General features: G+C 34.9%; 3 protein-coding genes across 7 annotated transcripts; 1 reads left to right on the top strand and 2 right to left on the bottom strand.

Annotated features, from left to right (window-relative positions):
• Positions 1 to 2,323: 2,323 nt before the first annotated feature.
• Positions 2,324 to 3,723, bottom strand: LOC100264650 (serine acetyltransferase 5). Its single transcript, XM_002282514.5, has one exon. It carries the CDS (start codon positions 3,431 to 3,433, stop codon positions 2,513 to 2,515), a length of 921 nt encoding a protein of 306 aa, XP_002282550.1. The 5' UTR covers positions 3,434 to 3,723; the 3' UTR covers positions 2,324 to 2,512.
• Positions 3,724 to 4,335: 612 nt separating this feature from the next.
• On the bottom strand, positions 4,336 to 7,328 carry LOC100264589 (protein EFFECTOR OF TRANSCRIPTION 2). Its single transcript, XM_010657916.3, has 3 exons — positions 7,040 to 7,328; positions 5,896 to 6,267; positions 4,336 to 5,681 (listed from the first exon to the last, which is right to left on the bottom strand). Exons 1-3 carry the CDS (start codon positions 7,127 to 7,129, stop codon positions 4,461 to 4,463), a joined length of 1,683 nt encoding a protein of 560 aa, XP_010656218.1. The 5' UTR covers positions 7,130 to 7,328; the 3' UTR covers positions 4,336 to 4,460.
• Positions 7,329 to 10,313: 2,985 nt separating this feature from the next.
• LOC100242363 (inactive protein kinase SELMODRAFT_444075) lies at positions 10,314 to 16,807 on the top strand. 5 transcript variants are annotated; one of them, XM_010657912.3, is made up of 10 exons: positions 10,314 to 10,578; positions 11,501 to 11,832; positions 12,409 to 12,563; positions 12,649 to 12,743; positions 12,947 to 13,989; positions 14,352 to 14,512; positions 14,988 to 15,064; positions 15,151 to 15,298; positions 15,568 to 15,717; positions 16,358 to 16,807. In XM_010657912.3, the coding sequence occupies exons 2-10, from the start codon at positions 11,613 to 11,615 to the stop codon at positions 16,568 to 16,570; spliced, it is 2,262 nt and encodes a 753-aa protein (XP_010656214.1). In that variant the 5' UTR covers positions 10,314 to 10,578; positions 11,501 to 11,612; the 3' UTR covers positions 16,571 to 16,807. The 5 variants fall into 5 exon arrangements, with proteins under 5 accessions (XP_010656214.1, XP_010656212.1, XP_059596676.1 ...); XM_010657910.3 differs by having other exon boundaries at positions 10,349 to 10,578; positions 11,438 to 11,832; XM_059740693.1 differs by lacking the exon at positions 10,314 to 10,578 and adding an exon at positions 10,592 to 10,694 and having other exon boundaries at positions 11,438 to 11,832.
• Positions 16,808 to 17,580: the final 773 nt, after the last annotated feature.

Below are 17,580 nucleotides of genomic sequence, written 5' to 3'. Positions count from 1 at the left end.
GATTTTCTTGGGGATCAAACAAGGATTTTTTTTGCTTCCATCGTCGCCCCCATTCAATTTTCGGGAAAATTCATCCTTGTTTGATTTCCGAGAAAATTTATGCAAAACCCCGAAGGAAAACAAAAAAAATTATTTTTTTTTGTTCTTTGTGTTTTTCAAATGAGGGAGTCTTAAAAATGCATGAAACATATAATATTTTTCTCATTATCATCACGCAGATCTCATATTTCAATGATCTTATATTTCAATTATTTGATATTTGATTTTCAAAATCATATATTTCCACCACTTTCCCAAAAAAGAGGGTACATGGACTGTCTCAACGTCAACACGTCACTCATGAGCCTGCCGGGTCCAGACACACCTAATTCGATAGGCAAGACAAAAATCAAGCAAATCTGCAAATGGTCATACTTGAAGGCTATCCAATAATGGTCATCACTAAGCCTACTTATTGCGGAAATTAGAAATGAAAAAAGGCATCGACTGCTGCACCACTGAGAGGGTATGGAGCCCACAAAAAGTAGAAATATTGGCTTAGAAGTCATCCACAAAGAAAGAAAAATTGAGAGATAGCGGAAAATTAGCTCCATTATCTATGCGACTGCAACAGAGCTGGTGGGAGGGTGCTCCAGCAATTGAAAATAATATATAAATACCTGAGTTGTTCTCCTCGATAGAAAAATTGGCTTGAGACTTTCATCAATACTACGGTGATTTAAAAAATTTATGCTTAAATTATTATAGTAGAAGAAATTATTACAAATATATGATAGTTTTTGCCACCTGATAGGAGATAAGAGAGAGAAGAGAGGGTGAGCGGATAATTTTTTTTTAAAACCAAAATCATGTTTTCAAAATTCAAAAGACGAAATTGTCTTTTGAAAAGACGATTTTAAAAAAATTTCAAAAGGGAAATCATTTCTTTAAGAGACGAGTTCCCATGAAAAAAAAATTATTAAATTAAAAAAAAAATCCTCAAATTATTATAAAAAAAAAAAAAATCCTCAAGGGAACTCGTCTTTTCAATAGACAATATTTTTTAAAAAAATTCCCAAATTATAAAAAAAATAAAAAAAATAAAAAAATCCTCAAGGGAACTCGTCTCTTCAAAAGATTTTTTTTTAAAAAAGAATTCCCAAATTATAAAAAATAAAAAAAAAAAAAAATCTCAAGGGAACTCGTCTCTTGAAGAGACGAGTTCCCTGGAGGAATTTTTTTTTTTTAATTTGGGAATTTAAATAAAAAAAAATATAGAAGAGACGAGTTCCCTTGAGGAATTGTTTTTTTTTTTTTAATTTGAGAATTTAAAAATATATATATATATATATATATATTTTTTTTTTTTCATGAGAAATCGTCTCTGAGGTATATATATATATATTTTTTTTTTTCATGAGAAATCGTCTCTGAGGAATTGTTTTTTTTAAGAGACGAGTTCCATGAGGAATTTTCTTTTTTTTCTTTTTTTCTTTGTTTTTTTAATTTGAGAATTTTAAAAAAAAAATATATATTTTTTTTCATGAGAAATCGTCTCTTGAGGAAAAAATATATATTTTTTTCATAGGAACTTGAAGAGACGAGTTCCATGAGGAATTTTTTTTCTTTTTTTAAAAAAATTATTTTTTTTCCATGGGAACTCGTTTCTTCAAGAGACGAGTTCCCATGGGAAAAAAAAAAAAAAAGACGAGTTCCATGAAAAAATATATATATAACTCGTATTTTAAAGAGACGATTTCCCTTTGAAATTTTTTTAAAATCTTCTTTTGAAAAAACGATTTCGTCTTTTGAAATTTGAAAATATGATTTTGGTTTAAAAAAAAATTTATCCGTTCACCCTCTCTCCTAGGTGACAAAAATTATCATATATTTGTAATAACTTCTTTTACTATAATAATTTAAGCATAACTTTTTTAAATTATCATTGAGAAAAGTCCACAAAAATCAAGCAAATCTGCAGATGGTCATAAAGGCTATCCAATAATGGTCATCACTAAGCCTACTTATTGCGGAAATTAGAAATGAAAAAAGGCATCGACTGCTGCACCACTGAGAGGGGTATGGAGCCCACAAAAAGTAGAAAAATTGGCTTAGAAGTCATCCACAAAGAAAGAAAAATTGAGAGATTGCGGAAAATGAGCTCCATTATCTATGCGACTGCAACAGAGCTGGTGGGAGGGTGCTCCAGCAATTGAAAATAATATATATCACCTGAGTTGTTTTTCCATGTATTTACTCTTCACTCCCTTTCATGGCTGGAAAGCAAAAAATACCCAATTCCAGAATTGATGGAATATTGCTGTAAGTATTAACACAAGTACAATAAATAATATGCCGACGTTATGTTCAACGCCCTATATTCAATGATTCATAGTAACAACATAAGAAGAAGAAGAGGAAGACTTTTATATATGAGAGTAGTGTATTTTCAATACCCGAATTCCCAAACCCAGACAACAGTTTGAGATCATATGAAAAGAAGTGGTAGTAGTAAAACTTGGATGAAAATCAATCAGATGATATAATCTGACCACTCAGAAATGAACGATGTATGATCCATCGATTCACCAGGCACGTCCTCATGCCTCGCAGGCTTCTCTTTCCCTCCCACTAGCCTCGCCGGATTCCCAACCGCCGTTGTCCTCGCCGGCACATCGATCAGCACCACCGACCCCGCTCCTATCTTCGCTCCCTCCCCGATCTTTATGTTCCCCAGAATCGTTGCTCCCGCTCCAATCAGAACTCCATCTCCGATTTTTGGATGGCGGTCACCGCCGGCCTTGCCCGTGCCGCCGAGCGTCACGTGATGCAGAATCGATACATTGTTACCGATCACCGCCGTCTCTCCGACCACCACTCCGGTGGCGTGATCAAACAGAATCCCCTTCCCAATCCTCGCCGCCGGGTGGATATCCACCGCGAACACGTCAGCAATCCGCGACTGAAGCGCGAGCGCGAGCGGCCGCCTCATCTGAGTCCAGAGCCTGTGAGCCACTCTGTGAGCCTGGCAAGCCAGAAAACCCTTGTAATTCAGGAGACAATGCGAGAACGACACGCAGGCCGGGTCACGCATATGATTGGCGCGTAGATCGGCGACGGTGGCGGATCGCAGCTCCGCATCTTTGGAGAAGGTGTCCAGGAATAGATCGTAGAGGAGAGTAGAGAGCAGAGTCGAGGAGCAGAGCTTGTTGCCGAGGTGAAATGAGAGAGAGCGTTCGAGCGACGAGTGAGAGAGAATCGTTGAGTAGAGGTAACTCGCGAGTGCGGGTTCCGACTCAGCGTCTCGACGCGCTTCGGCTTTGATCTGAGTCCAAAGCCAGGCCTCGTCTTCTCCAGACTCAGTGGCCGGCAGTATCGAAGGGTGCCGAAGTTCTCCAGCAGGCATATTGAGGACGTCGAATTGATTACACAAACGATGGAGGTTTCCGTTCATCCCTTATCTTCTCCGAGAGGTTTAAAACGAGGTGGGTTTGTTGGGAGACGTGGCAAGACTGGTAGTCTGGTGTTGAACCTAAATAGTAAATACACACTTTTAATTTCAAGAAATTTATATTAAAGTAAATAGTTATAATTGATTATTATTTATTCTCGCTCTCTCTCTCTCTCTCTCTCTCTCTTTTTTTCAAAGATAAATGAGAGTTTTTATAACTAATTTTATCTAAAAACCTTACGATTTTAAGTTTTCTTTTAGTTTTTATCGCCCCAACAGACTAAAAAACCACAACAAACAACAAACTAGGAGTCGAACATGTGATTTAAAAATATTAATAATAAAAAATTATTTTTAAAACTTTCTAATACTGTTTAATCGTTACTCTTTGAAAACAATTTTAAAAATTAAATAAAATAAAAAACAATTTTTAAAGAATAAATAAAAGTTATTTTCATTAATTTTTAAAGCAAAAAACGCTTCAACAATGTTTTCTAAAACCATTTTTAAGTTAAAGAATAAAAAGTAATTTAAGTTTCAAAATATATAGTCAAATAGGTTCTAAAATATCCAAAATGGTTACGAAGAACACTAAAAATGAGTTTGAATTGTAAAAAATATTTATAGTATTTTTAATACTTCAAAAATCTTTATTTTTCAAATATTATAAAAGTTATAAACACTTTTCAAAATCACTATTAACCATACTCAAAAGTTTATTTGACAGTGATTCTAAGAAGAGTTTTTAATATTTCTAATATTTAAAAATTTTTATCATTAAGTATTGAAAATGCTAGAAATACTTTTTAGATTTACTTCCAAACGCACTCTAAAATTGTAGTTTGACAATAATTCTAAAAAATGTTTTTAGTATTTTTACCATTTAAAATCTTTTATCTTTCAAGTATTAAAAAGGTTATAAATACTTGATAAAATCATTGCACGCATTACAGTAAGATTATACAACATGCTACAAATCACAACATCATTGGTTTGTTTACTTCTCATAAATAGTAGGGAGTGGTAACTCTCATAGCCTCATCCCCTTGTGCTGCTCACACCTCTTCCTTCCATGGGCAGGGACTCTGCTGCACACAGATCCATTCCGTAGGAGTACGCCACATAAAGTTGTTTCTGATCCAAACCAAGAGGAGGAACAATTGACCCTCATGCCTTTGTGCTGCCAACATCTCTTGTTTCCTTCCACTGGTTGTCTCTTGCAGATAGAACCATCACCTAAGGTCATCCCACAGGTTGAAGTATGGTTATAATTCGAGTTGTTATAAGTGATGAATCCTGAACCCATATCCAAAGCATGGGATTTGTCTTCGCCTGCTAGCGTAGAGATGAGGCTGTTGATCCTCATTCCTTTATGCTCCTCACACCTTTTTCTTCCAGCAACAGCCAGTCTTTTACAGAAAATCCCATGACCTAAATCCACTCCACAAGTAATACCGTAGTCCGTGTTGGAAAAAGACCTGCAGTCTGGGAGAACTTGGGGCTGCAACTTGCTTTCATATGTGTGATGGGATTTCCCTACTGTGGAGTTTGAAATTGAAACGTTGGTTCTCATTCCTTTATGCTCTTCACACCTTTTCCTCCCTAGAACTGGTTGCCTTTTACAAGGAAAGCCATCATCCAAGATAACTCCACAAATAATGGTGAAGTCCTTATTCACAGGACATTTGCCCCCAACCAGTTGAAAATTCACTGTATAGCCATAACTCTGGGCACTGTGACCTTCAGACTCTCGGTTTAAATCAACCATTTGTGGTTTCCTTTCTACAATCGGCTTTGAGAAGGAGCTCTTCGTCTTCATTCCTTTGTGTTCAGCGCACCGCTTTCTTCCTTCAACTGGTGGCCTTTCACAAATTGTTCCATCACCTAAAGCCACCCCACAAGTACTATTATAGTTACCAGTAACACCAACTCTGTCTGAGACTAATCGTGGCTGTGATCTGCCAAATTTGAAAACTCGGGCAAGCAGAGAATTGATGTCCTGATCAGTACTGAGCCCATTCTCCTGCAAAAATGGCTTGCTAGCTTTGATTATGATGCCCACTTGCTTCTGGCCAAGCATTTGAAACTTCCTAGTAATACTAGGAAATGGGGGAGTGCTTGAAGAAGTTTTCTCAAGTTTCCTGAGGACATCACTGGGGCGACGTGCACCATTACTGCCTTTGTTCCATGCATAATCAAATGTCTTGAGCAGCCGAGATTCTGTTCTCTCAGCATCCCTCTTGCTTTCTATCTGTTTCAACATTCAAGACAGCAAATGAGAAGGATAAATTAGAAATTCCAGAATAACATGCAAAAATTTGCTAATAGGCCTAGTAGGCAAATGATTACAAATTGATTCATTGTCATCCATACCCTCAGCCCGTGTTTGTGTGTATATATATATATGATTTATCTTCTATGACCAAGAAAGTTCATGCCATTTCATACAAGAAAGATAAACTTACTGGAGCCCATCTAAAGACGATGGAGTAACCTCTTGAGAATATCCCTTCAAACAATCCAGACCCTCTTTGGAGAGGCATATTCTTACAGTTATTTGGGTTACCAGTTGAGTCAACTTTAGCCAAATGAGCACCTGAACGACCATAATGCTGGAGCCTTGCCCTAATATCTTCGGCTTGTCCAAGGTAAACCACAACAATGTGAGCAGGGTCAAGCTTGCCAACCTCACGACCTAAACCAGTGGGAGACACGCTTATGCCAAGCTCATACACTCCTGGACAATGACAGCATAAGGGGAGGTTGTGAACTCTGTATCTCTCTGCTCCTTCCTTCCTCGACGAATGGTCTTCCCAATCAGAAGGCCCAACAAGAATCTGTGCATAAAAATATGTCCGATGTACCCGAAATGAAAATTAAAGGAAAATAATAAACATCAGCAATTCAGGAAGTCAAAGTGAATTCTTAACAACAGAAAATATTTAGTTGTTAAAAGGATTTATAACACAAAACCATGACATAACATGGGGCAATCAGCTTCTGAAAGTCATAAATCCTGGAAATTTATATATTTGGGATGATTACAGCTACTATTTTTACCATCTTGTTGGGATTCTTCACTTCACTTTCAAATGATGTAATTTTTCTTTAAGTTTAGCCCCTACATACTTTGAAATTTCAGTCAAATTGGGTAAATTTGCCAGATTTTCCAGTGTGCCAAACACTATCCTATTCACTCTTCAATACTTCCCTCCCCAAACAAACATCTCAAAAATGCTACTCCGAAACAAATGGGCAAAACCCCCACAAAGCCGACACTTGAAATTTGCTTCAAAAACTAAAGAATGAGGAAAAAAAATCCGATCAAAGGAGTACAGAAACATCTACATATACGTCCCAAATTCGACCCCAATTGTCAACACCAAAAAACACATGCTTCAGAAATACGATCTAAAACAAAGGGGGGCAAAACCCCTCAAAATCATTACTTGAAAAAAGCTTATAATCTAAAGAATGAGAAAAATTATGATCAAATGAGTCAATCCCAATTGTTTAAAAACCAAAATCAAAAGCAAAGCAGTAACAGAAGCCCAGACACAAACCCTGATCTTTACACATACATAGACGAGACAGAGAGAGGGATTAAACCTTCCATTTGGTGAACTCAGAGTCGTGTTTGGTGCGTTTACAATCTTCCCTCTTCAACCTGGAGACGATGGGTGGCTCAGTCGTCACCATTGCCACCCGAGGCTAAACGACAATGCTCCTGTGGTTTTGATATTGGAAGACTACAACGCCGGAGCCCCTCCGGACGGGCGGTTCCTCTCACCAAAGCTACTACGTGTCACACGATTTGATTGGAAATAAGGCAAGGACATGGACCTAAAAGTTTGAACCGAGTTTTATCATTTATGTGATATTTTTAATCATTATTTTGTCAATTTTGCAAAGTTAAAATTCGATATGCTATTTTTCATATATTATTTATTACTTTGTTACTTTTTTTTTTTAATATTTTAATTTCATTTATTTGTATCATAAGCTATATGTTTGTAAGGTCCGTTGTTTCTATATATACATATAAAATAAAAAAGTAGATATAGACACTAAATATAAAAATAGTTCTCAATTTAAGTTTTCGACGACACTTCTCAATTTTTTTCATTTATTTTTTAAACACATCTTACACAAAAGCTTTTAATCACTTCCTTTGTATATATATATATAAGCAAAAAAAAACATAAAACACCTCAAAATTATTATTGAAATAAAGATTTATTCAAAAAAATCATAAGAAATTTTTAAAAAACTATTTTCACTAAAAAAATTTTAAATATATTTTTTTCCATATTTTTCTTTTCTAAAAACACTAAAAGTATCAAGGAAAAAAATTTGTTAAAAAAATGGTTTGTTTTTCTTTTTTTTTTTATGTTTGACTTTACCAAGAAAATCAAATATAATTAAAATTAGTTAAAAATTTATACATTATAAATTATTTAATCTTTATATAATAAAATAAAATAAGTAAAATGATTTTTTTAAAATATATAAATAATTTATTAACTTTAAATATATTTTTTTTATCTTTTTATTTATTTATTTTTCTTTACTTCCACTCTTCCTTTCTATTACTTCTACTTTTCCTTTAAATTCTCTTTCTCTCATATTTTATAAAACCAAACATAACTTATGCCTATATTTGATTTTTGAAGAATAATAGGGAAAGAAAAAAAAATGTTATGAAAAATAGTTTTATCATATTTTGTTTCACAGTAAAAAAAATATAAAAGAAAATAAAATATAATTATAATTAATTTAAAATTTATATATGTTTAAAAACATTTTAAAATAATTTATTAAATTTAAATTTATTTTTTATTTCCCTGGTGGTGTCTCTCAAATTTTCTACTAACCAATCATAGGCTATATGTTTCTTATCAACTCATGTACTCCTTGGTAGCTATAGTTTTTTTCTGAAAATAAGTGAGATGAGGGAGACAAGTTTAGTATAATTTTGATCCATTTTATAAAATTGGAAACATTTACATGATACATTTGATAAGGCAATGTAGATCTCTTGGGAAATTGTACATGACAGATGGCACCCCTATTGCAGAAGTGATGGATGCCAAACATCTTTTTTGGAGCTACCAGCCTACCCTGGCATCTAAAAGCAAAGGTTAAAAGGTGGAAGAGCGTCTCCACATTTTCCACTATTTCTTCTTTTGGCTACAGACTCGATAACAACATGGCCATGCCGGTGTGTGAATGTGAAGTCCAGTGTCCTTTTCTGCTTCACTTATTCAATGTTCAGTCTAGTCTTCACCTCAATCCTCTCCACCCATCTCGCAAAGTCCTCAAATAATCACTACCCACAAAAGTCCTCCTTTTTCCATAATTATTTATGGTCCATTGAGGCTAATTTTATTATAAAAAAAACGATGAGGAGATAACGATATGTTTGGTTGTTGTTTTTAAAAACTATTCTGAAAAATAGTTTTTAACAATAGTTTTTTTGTGTTTTTATAAGAAAAAAAATTATGTTTGGGAATTGAATTTTGAAAAGCAGTTTTTGTTTTTTTTAAAAAAAAAAAAATATGTTCAGTTAAATTAATAAAAAAGTTTCTTAAAATAAATAAAATCAAAAGCATGTTTGAAAGTTATTTTTTTAATTAATAAAGTGTTTTCTTTCATTAATTTGATATTATAAATATATAAATAATTTTTATATGCATAATTCATTTAAATTTAAAAAAAAAATTATTTCATCTTGAAATTTTTACACTAATTATGATTTTCTTAAGCAAATGATAACTTTGTAACCATGTACAAGTATATTAATTTCAATAATTTAAGGAAGAAGAAAGGGTTTGGGATGGGTGTGTGGTGGTTGGGTGGAACTTACCTTTGAGAAAATACAAAAAACATCTAAGAAAATATAAAAAGAAGGAAAAGAAAACACGAAAAACAATCTATTCTTTGAACAGTGAAAAAACAATGAAAACATCTTTTTATTGTTTTCAAAAAAGTGGTTTTTGAAAATACAAAAAATAAAAACATACCCCTTTCCCCTTTTTTTGTTTTTTGTTTTCAAGAACAGAAAACAATTCTTGAAAATAGGAACCAAACAAGCTCTAATTGTTTTCAAAACAATTTTGAAAATAGTTTTTCAAAACAATTCTAAAAAATAATTTTTAAAAGTAATTTTTAAAAATTGTTGTATGATATTTTGTAAAATAAAAATTTATTTGAAAATCTAAAGTGTTTTTATTTGTTTTTAATATTTTTAAAATAACTTTTATATTTGTATAATTATTTTTAAAGCAGTTCTAAAATACAAATGAAAATAATAAAAAAAAAATATTTTCTGAAAATACTATATTTTTTATTTTTAAGAACAAAACATAGAAAATAATTTTTTAGTTATTAAAAATGTTTTTTTGATTTTGTTTTATTTTAAAAAATAGAAAATTGTTTCAAAAAACAATTAGAAAACATGTACTAAGCCTTTTTTAGAATAAATTTTAAGTTATTTTTTAGATTTTTTTCTTTAGAGTATTATGAATAATTGAAAGTATTGAGTATATTTTGAATCTTTTTTCTGAAAATAAGTTATTTTTCACAACATATTTGAGAAGTTTTCAAGTTTTTCTTTTAGAGTACTATAAGATTTGCACCCTAAAATCATGCAGCAATGAAACCTAATGTGACATTTCATTGCCAATAGGCTTTTGAAAAAAGCTGTAAATGAAGACAAACACAAAACTGTGCATGAAATGAATAGATTCAAGGCATAAAGACAAAGTGCACCCATGATTTAAGACTTTGATGAAGGAGCCATCTCTTTCATCTAACCTTTAGGACCCCACCTAATCTCAATTTATCAAATTGGGTTTTCCCTGTCAAGAAGCAACCACAATGATGGGCAGTGTATTATTGGTCTTGTGGTGGAACCCATCTCCACAAGGTTTAGCCCAATATTTTCTGGGTGCTTAGACACAGTCCTTGAGTAGGTTATTTTCTTCCCAACAAGTTGACAATTAAGTGGAGCACAATAGTGACATGATGTATGATACCTGATCTCTGAAAGTTCATTATCATGACATGTCCAATTCAAAGCAATGTTGCCAGTGAAGTGATAAAAAAAATTTGGTGTTTTGAACCTATAATCCATGGTGATTTTACAGGTAAACCTAACTGTCTTCTCTTTTATCACAGCGCCCTTTTGTTTTCCCCCTTTTTCCTTGCAGAGAAATGAAAATTTTCCATATGGGTAAAGAAGATGCTAATCTCCTTGATTATGGTCAGTGATATGTAAGGCAAAAAAAAATTGAATCATTGATTATGTTTCTCCTAGATGCAGCATTTCCTGGGACTTTAATGATGAGTTTGTGTGTGAGATTCTCATATTGTCTTCTTGTGTGAGGAGACAAAGTCCTCCTCCTATACTTACATAAACCCACAAGCAACATGAGCTTCAAGAATAATTTATATATTTTCAATTATTCATTTTCCTTTTAGTTTTTTTTTTTTTTTTTTTTTTGGTTTATGAAAAGTTTAGTAGCTTCATTAGATTTAAGAGAGTTTATCTAAGTTTCTAAAAGCATAGTTTAGAAGTCTACAACTCATTGTCACCAATTGAGGTTCTGCAGGGTTTTTCACTTTTACCCATCTGACTGAAGTGGTATGCTGTAATCCATAAGTTTTGAGGCAGAGGTGTTTGTTGTTTTGTGTGTGTGTTCCTACTCAAAATCATACGTTTCTTTTTGGTTGTTTGCTCTGGCTTGCATCACCTCACATTTCTTGGCAATAGAGAAAGTATAACAAGACGCCTGGATTTAACTGATTCTCTATTGTAATAGTGTGTAGATCAGGGAGAGAAAGTATAACAAGACGCCTGGATTAAACTGGATTTTTTGATATGTTTTTTGGGTTGCTGTTTCTGTGAGTTACATAATTCAGGATGTAAAGGTGGACTCGATAAATAAAGTAGCTGGAGGTCTTGGTCTTTTCCTACTTTTTTGCTTCATCTTTTCATTTCAGCAGGTTAAAGGCATCTTGGCATCTGTGACTGTTATAACTGAATCAAGGGGGTTCTTGTCGTGGCAGCATTCTTGCTGATGGGTGAAGTCTGCAGAGCAATAATACAAACTTTTGCAGTGCCAGTGTTTGATTCTTCTGAGCTCTGTGGCTACTGAGGAAGAAGCTTGGTGTTTCTGTGATGGGTTTGAATTTCCTTGGTGGGATGAACCTGCAACAGAAGCACGGTGGTGGTGGGGGGAAGAAGAACTGCTCAGATGTGGCTGATAAAGTTGTTGTTGTTGTTGCTGTTAAGGCTTCAAGGGAAATCCCAAGAAGGGCTCTTGTGTGGGCTTTGACTCATGTTGTTCAGCCTGGGGATTGCATTATGCTTCTGGTGGTCATCCCTCCTCACAGCCATGGTACCCTTGTTCTTTCTTCATTAATTCTCCCCCACCCACCTTTTTACATAGCTCATCGATTTTGGTTTGTATGATGTTAAAGTGCCTTTAGTTTTGATTCTTTCTTACATTTTCCATAGAATTTCATTCAGGTTCTGCTATTATTATCTTTTTCTTTTTCTCTTTCTGTTTTCCCCCCACAAAAAGGCCTTAAGATTTGTAGTAGTAATGCCTCACAAAACACAAGAAAGTGGGTACATCTCCTGTAAAAAATGTTAAATAATTGGTGTTTAATTGTTTCATGACCAGTTTAGTTGATACTATGCTGGTTATCCGAGACACCCAGCCACTGACATTAATCATGTGGACATGATCGTTGATGATGATTTCAACATCCCTCCACATTTTGAGTTCCTTATGAGCTACAATCCAACGTAATGACTTTTAACTATGTCCTGCACTAGTTTACTATAAAGATTGAAATACCCAGGTGAATTTGATCAAGTGTGTTTGTAAGTTTGCAAACCACAAGTCATCATTCTTTCCTTTTTCTTCTTTCATCTGCTACTGGCTGATTTGACCTATTCACAATCCCAGGTAAAAAACTATGGGGTTTTCCAAGATTTAGTAGTGATTGTACAACTGGTCAGAGGAAGTTTCATTCAGGAACCAGCTCAGATCAGAAGGATGATATTACAGATACATGCTCCCAAATGATGCTTCAACTCCATGATGTTTACGACCCTGATATGGTTAGTGCATTAATTCATTCTTCAGCATTTAATTCTTAACTGCTCTGTCCAGTATTGAGTGTTTCTACTTTCCAATTCTTTACAGATAAATGTGAAGATAAAAATTGTTTCTGGCTCACGATCTGGAGTAGTGGCAGCTGAAGCCAAGAGTGTTCAAACAAACTGGATTGTCTTGGATAAGTAATGAGTGCAGGATGAACCTCGTTCTTACTTTTAAGGCATGCATTGTAGATATACTGGAACTTGCAACATAGGAGTTTTTATTCCACAAGTTCTGTGATTCATTAGTAAAAGATTTCCATGTGTATAGTTTTTGGCTTGCATGTAGTTCCATTGCAGTTCAATTTTATTTATTCTTGTAAATTTGATGCATCCATGGACAGACGGCTGAAGCATGAAGCAAAGCACTGCATGGAAGAGCTGCAATGCAACCTAGTGGTTATGAAACGATCTCGACCAAAGGTTCTTCGTTTGAATTTGACTGGATCATCAAAGAAGGAACCTGAAGTGGCTTGCCCATTACAGTCAATATCAGAAGCATCTGAAGGACATCTAAAAAATAAGCATGATGACATGCCAAATGCGATCCGAGGTCCTGTTGTCACTCCAGCAAGTAGTCCAGAACATGGGACAACATTCACTTCGACTGACATTGGAACTTCATCAATGTCAAGCTCAGATCCAGGGAATTCACCTTTTTTCATTCCCAGAATTAGCAGGGACCTGAAGATGGAGGATGCATTAACCACTGAAGGTAACCCACTTTTGGATGAATCTGACTCTGATACAGACAGTGAAAAGCTGGGTCCTCGAACAAGGTTATGTTTCCAGACATGGCTGGTGGAGAATATTCTCAGTTCTGGTGGTGAATTCTCAAAGCATTTGGTGGAAGGTTCACGAAAACCCAGCGATAAAGCTCTAGCTTTCAAATCTGGTATGTTGCTGGACAAGTTCTCCCAACTTGATCCAGAACCTGAAGTTGGAGTGCTGAACTATAAGTTTGACCTGGAGTCAGGTATAAATGTGAGAGAAGTAATTTCATTATCTGGAAATACACCTCCTGGACCTCCTCCACTGTGTTCAATTTGTCAGCATAAGGCGCCTGTATTTGGAAAACCTCCAAGGTGGTTCACCTATGCTGAGCTAGAACTTGCTACAGGTGGATTTTCACATGTTAATTTCTTGGCAGAAGGTGGATTTGGTTCTGTGCATAGAGGGATCTTACCAGATGGTCAGGTTGTTGCTGTTAAGCAACATAAATTGGCTAGTTCTCAGGGTGATCTCGAATTTTGCTCAGAAGTGGAGGTCCTAAGCTGTGCACAGCATCGCAATGTTGTGATGCTAATCGGGTTCTGTGTGGAGGATGGAAGAAGGTTGCTGGTTTATGAATATATCTGCAATGGGTCTTTGGATTCCCATCTTTATGGTAAATTGTCTTCATTTTTTATCCACAATATAATTATTTTATAGTAAAATCATGGCAATGTGCTTATGAAACTGACTCCCAAGCAGTCACTGCTTTCTTTCAGGATTAACCTGAATATTTTTTGTTTACAGTATTTTACATCTACCAACTTAAAGCTCTAATATATTAGCCAAACTTAGATGACAAGGATGTCAAGCAAGGCCATTGTTCTTGTGTTCTTTCAAGGCCATCTTCATGGTTGGAGGATTGTCATCATCATATTCAAACTAAAGTCATGTTTCAATATCCACTCTAACTTTGTAATGAACCATACTATTACTGTTGTGGCTGAGAAAACCAAGTTTTCTGTTGGGAATTTTCAGGACGTGATCGAGGTCTGCTAGAATGGTCTGCACGACAAAAAATTGCAGTTGGAGCTGCTCGAGGATTGAGATATCTTCATGAAGAATGCAGAGTGGGTTGTATTGTCCACCGCGATATGCGGCCTAACAATATCCTCATCACGCATGATTTTGAACCATTAGTATGTTACTCTTATCCTGTCTCATTACTATAAGCTGTTTTCTTTATCATTCTATTGCCTCTCCTAATATTTTTATTTTTTACTTTCAAGGAATGCTTTAGCATTTTTGTTTGTAAGTTTCAATTATATATCTCCATATGTGTTTGGAAATGAATGAAATGAACTTTGACAAGGAAGAAAATCTTCAATAGGATAAATTTTATGAAAAAAACTTAAATGTTATAACTTAGCATACATGCTTCTGTAAAATATTGATCATGCCGTATAGGGCAGTTCATCCATGTATATGACATTCCATTCCATGTAATTGACTAAATCCTTAATTAGATAATACCGAATGCGTGTTAGCACTGACTGGCTCACCGGTTATGTATGAACCTCTGTGTGTCTGTGCAAAGGATCATGAACCATGTGCCTTTCTCTTGCTTGTCTCTAAAGGATGTGTGGGATCTAACTTCGGCCCCTGGTTTCTCAGGTTGGAGATTTTGGACTGGCAAGGTGGCAGCCAGATGGAGACATGGGAGTGGAAACACGAATAATTGGAACATTTGGGTAAACAAGAAGGACAAGCTTTTGGCTTCCATCAATACTAGCTAAAAATAATGGCAAGTCAAACCATTAATCTTACTTTTGTACAGGTACCTGTCTCCAGAATATGCTCAAAGTGGCCAAATCACAGAAAAAGCTGATGTATACTCCTTTGGAGTAGTGTTGGTGGAGCTCATTACAGGACGGAAAGCTATGGATATAAACCGGCCAAAGGGTCAGCAGTGCCTCACTGAATGGGTATGAGTTAGACAACTTTAGTTTACTAGGTGTGGTAAAGCTATATAGGCCTATAGGGATGAGAGTTCATGCTTCTAGATAGGAAAAACATCCTATTGCTATTGAGGGGCAACAAGTTTGCTTCCAGTTTTTATTGTTCCTAGAGGGCAACCACAGTTTTGTTTTTTTCAAACTAATTCTAACTTCATCCCTGTTTTTCATGTAAACATTTGTTTTTCCAAACAAAGTTCAAATTTATCCTTGTTTCTCATGTTTCAAATCTGGACCAGGCACGCCCTTTGCTAGAACAATGTGCCATTGATGAACTGGTTGACCCACGCCTAAGGAACTGCTATTCGGAGAAAGAAGTTTCTGGCATGCTGCATTGTGCCTCCTTGTGCATCCAACGGGATCCTCATTCTAGGCCCCGCATGTCTCAGGTTGGTGAATTTAGACTCATTTTTCAAAACTGTTTTTTGAAGTAGTTTGTGGACTAAACACAACTATTACCTTTTCTAATCATATCCAAAAAAATGAGAAGAAATAGAAGGAACTGACATCATGTAGTTAGTCATTTCCCCCTGCTTCTTGCTTGATGCCAACCTATTTGGTAATTCCATCGCCAATATAAATCTCAGAAGAAATAAGTGTTTTGTGATAATTAGCCTTTCATCTGTCAAATAGTGCATGTTGGGATTGCAACAATGCCCCTCTGCCCAAATGATGGTTCTGAAAACAGTTCTGGGGTGGGTTAAAACTGCCCACATTGGACAACAATTGGTTTTCAAATGAATCATCCAACAGTGTTAAAAGGAAGAGCAGTTCTTAATGGAACCTAACCATTGAGATTAGCCGCTTTCTGTGAGAAAAGAGTGTTGGCAACACAACTATGAAGGAGTTAAAGTAAAACACACGGCCCAGTTGATGTTTTATCGGTACTAAATCCCGTAGACCCTCCTTCAAATTCTGCTTCTAAACAACAATTCCCTACAGCCTCATTAACATCATTCTAATACAAGTGATAAGAGGTTGTTACTTCTTCACAGTTTCTTTACTTCTTATTCACATTCTTTCTTGAAGGTGCTTCGAATATTAGAGGGTGATATTTTCATGAACTCGACTGGTTATATGTCAAAAAACTTGGCCTATGATGTGGGGAACAGCAGGGAAGGGATGTGGCCAGAACAGCTGCAACAGCATCAACGATACAGTGGCCCAATCTCAAATGGAGCAGCCCAAAGAGCTCGAAGATCAGCTCACTGGGAGCGAAGAAGTGTAGACGGCTTCATGTGAAGGTCATTCATAAACTGTCTACATACATATTTGCGTTTTATTTTTGTCCAAAACCCTATATTTTGTAGATTGTTAGAGTGTATAGCAGCAAGAGATTAGGGCTGCAGAGGTTTGTAATCTTCCTTTTGCTTTCCTGAGGGTGGTGAGGGCTTTCCTTCTTTTGTATTATTCATATTCAGTCAGTGTAGTTTTAGGATCCAATGCTGGTTCATGAAATGAATATTTGGAATTCGGATATAGGATACTTACACGAGCCTAGACCCAAACACCACTCACACGCCATCTGGTTCATTATAACACGGCATTACGCATCGAACCACAACTTATTGAGAGGTGTCTCCTAACAAGCACGAGGAAACATCGAGTGAAGTCTTCATAGGACCATATGGGCATGATAATGCCTTGTCTCCTAGTTGGCTTTCTTATTTAAGTTTGCCCCAAAAGTAATCACTTTTTTAAACCCTTGATCCTCCTTGCTCTTTAAAGCCAACATAGACAAAAGGGTGCTTCCTTGCTCCTTCTTGATGCTTCATGCCACCACACAATTCAAGGCATGATAAATCAAATGGGTAATTCTATTTTAATAATATTATTAATTTTATGACAAAAATTAAAAATAAATTAAATCCTGTATTAATAATATTATTAAGCAACTGATAAAAACAAAATTATAAAACCCTAGAAAACTTCTTTGAAAAATTAGAATAGGTAGCTCCAATGAACAAATTCATGGAAGATGCCATTTTCTTTGCCAAAATAATAACAAAATTTATAGAAAATGTCACGAATCTTATATATTCTTGACATTCAATTACTAAATAATTTATAATTTTTAAAAATAAAAATAATATTTTATGTTGTTTAAAAATAATTATTTATTAAATCTAGCAGGTGAACAAAGAGTATCTTTAAATTGATTGAATTTTCTATTTTAAATGAAGGAATTTTAAGTAATTATTTTTTTAAATAATTTTGAAAAATTGTTTCAAAAATTGTTTTCAATTTTTGTA

Source organism: Vitis vinifera, chromosome 11 (genome assembly GCF_030704535.1).
Source record: "Vitis vinifera cultivar Pinot Noir 40024 chromosome 11, ASM3070453v1".
Lineage (NCBI taxonomy): Eukaryota > Viridiplantae > Streptophyta > Magnoliopsida > Vitales > Vitaceae > Vitis > Vitis vinifera.
This window is presented reverse-complemented; position numbering and strand designations above follow the sequence as displayed.

What these genes read in the sequence shown, in the direction of transcription:
- LOC100242363 (XM_010657912.3), top strand. Translation starts at nt 11,613, where the DNA reads ATGGGTTTGAATTTCCTTGGTGGGATGAACCTGCAACAGAAGCACGGT. An exon ending in CATCCCTCCTCACAGCCATG is followed by an intron (nt 11,833 to 12,408) that starts GTACCCTTGTTC and finishes TCACAATCCCAG; the next exon opens with GTAAAAAACTATGGGGTTTT. An exon ending in ATGTTTACGACCCTGATATG is followed by an intron (nt 12,564 to 12,648) that starts GTTAGTGCATTA and finishes AATTCTTTACAG; the next exon opens with ATAAATGTGAAGATAAAAAT.
- LOC100264589 (XM_010657916.3), bottom strand. Translation starts at nt 7,129, where the DNA reads ATGGTGACGACTGAGCCACCCATCGTCTCCAGGTTGAAGAGGGAAGAT. An exon ending in CTGAGTTCACCAAATGGAAG is followed by an intron (nt 6,268 to 7,039) that starts GTTTAATCCCTC and finishes TTTTATGCACAG; the next exon opens with ATTCTTGTTGGGCCTTCTGA. An exon ending in TCGTCTTTAGATGGGCTCCA is followed by an intron (nt 5,682 to 5,895) that starts GTAAGTTTATCT and finishes ATGTTGAAACAG; the next exon opens with ATAGAAAGCAAGAGGGATGC.
- LOC100264650 (XM_002282514.5), bottom strand. Translation starts at nt 3,433, where the DNA reads ATGAACGGAAACCTCCATCGTTTGTGTAATCAATTCGACGTCCTCAAT.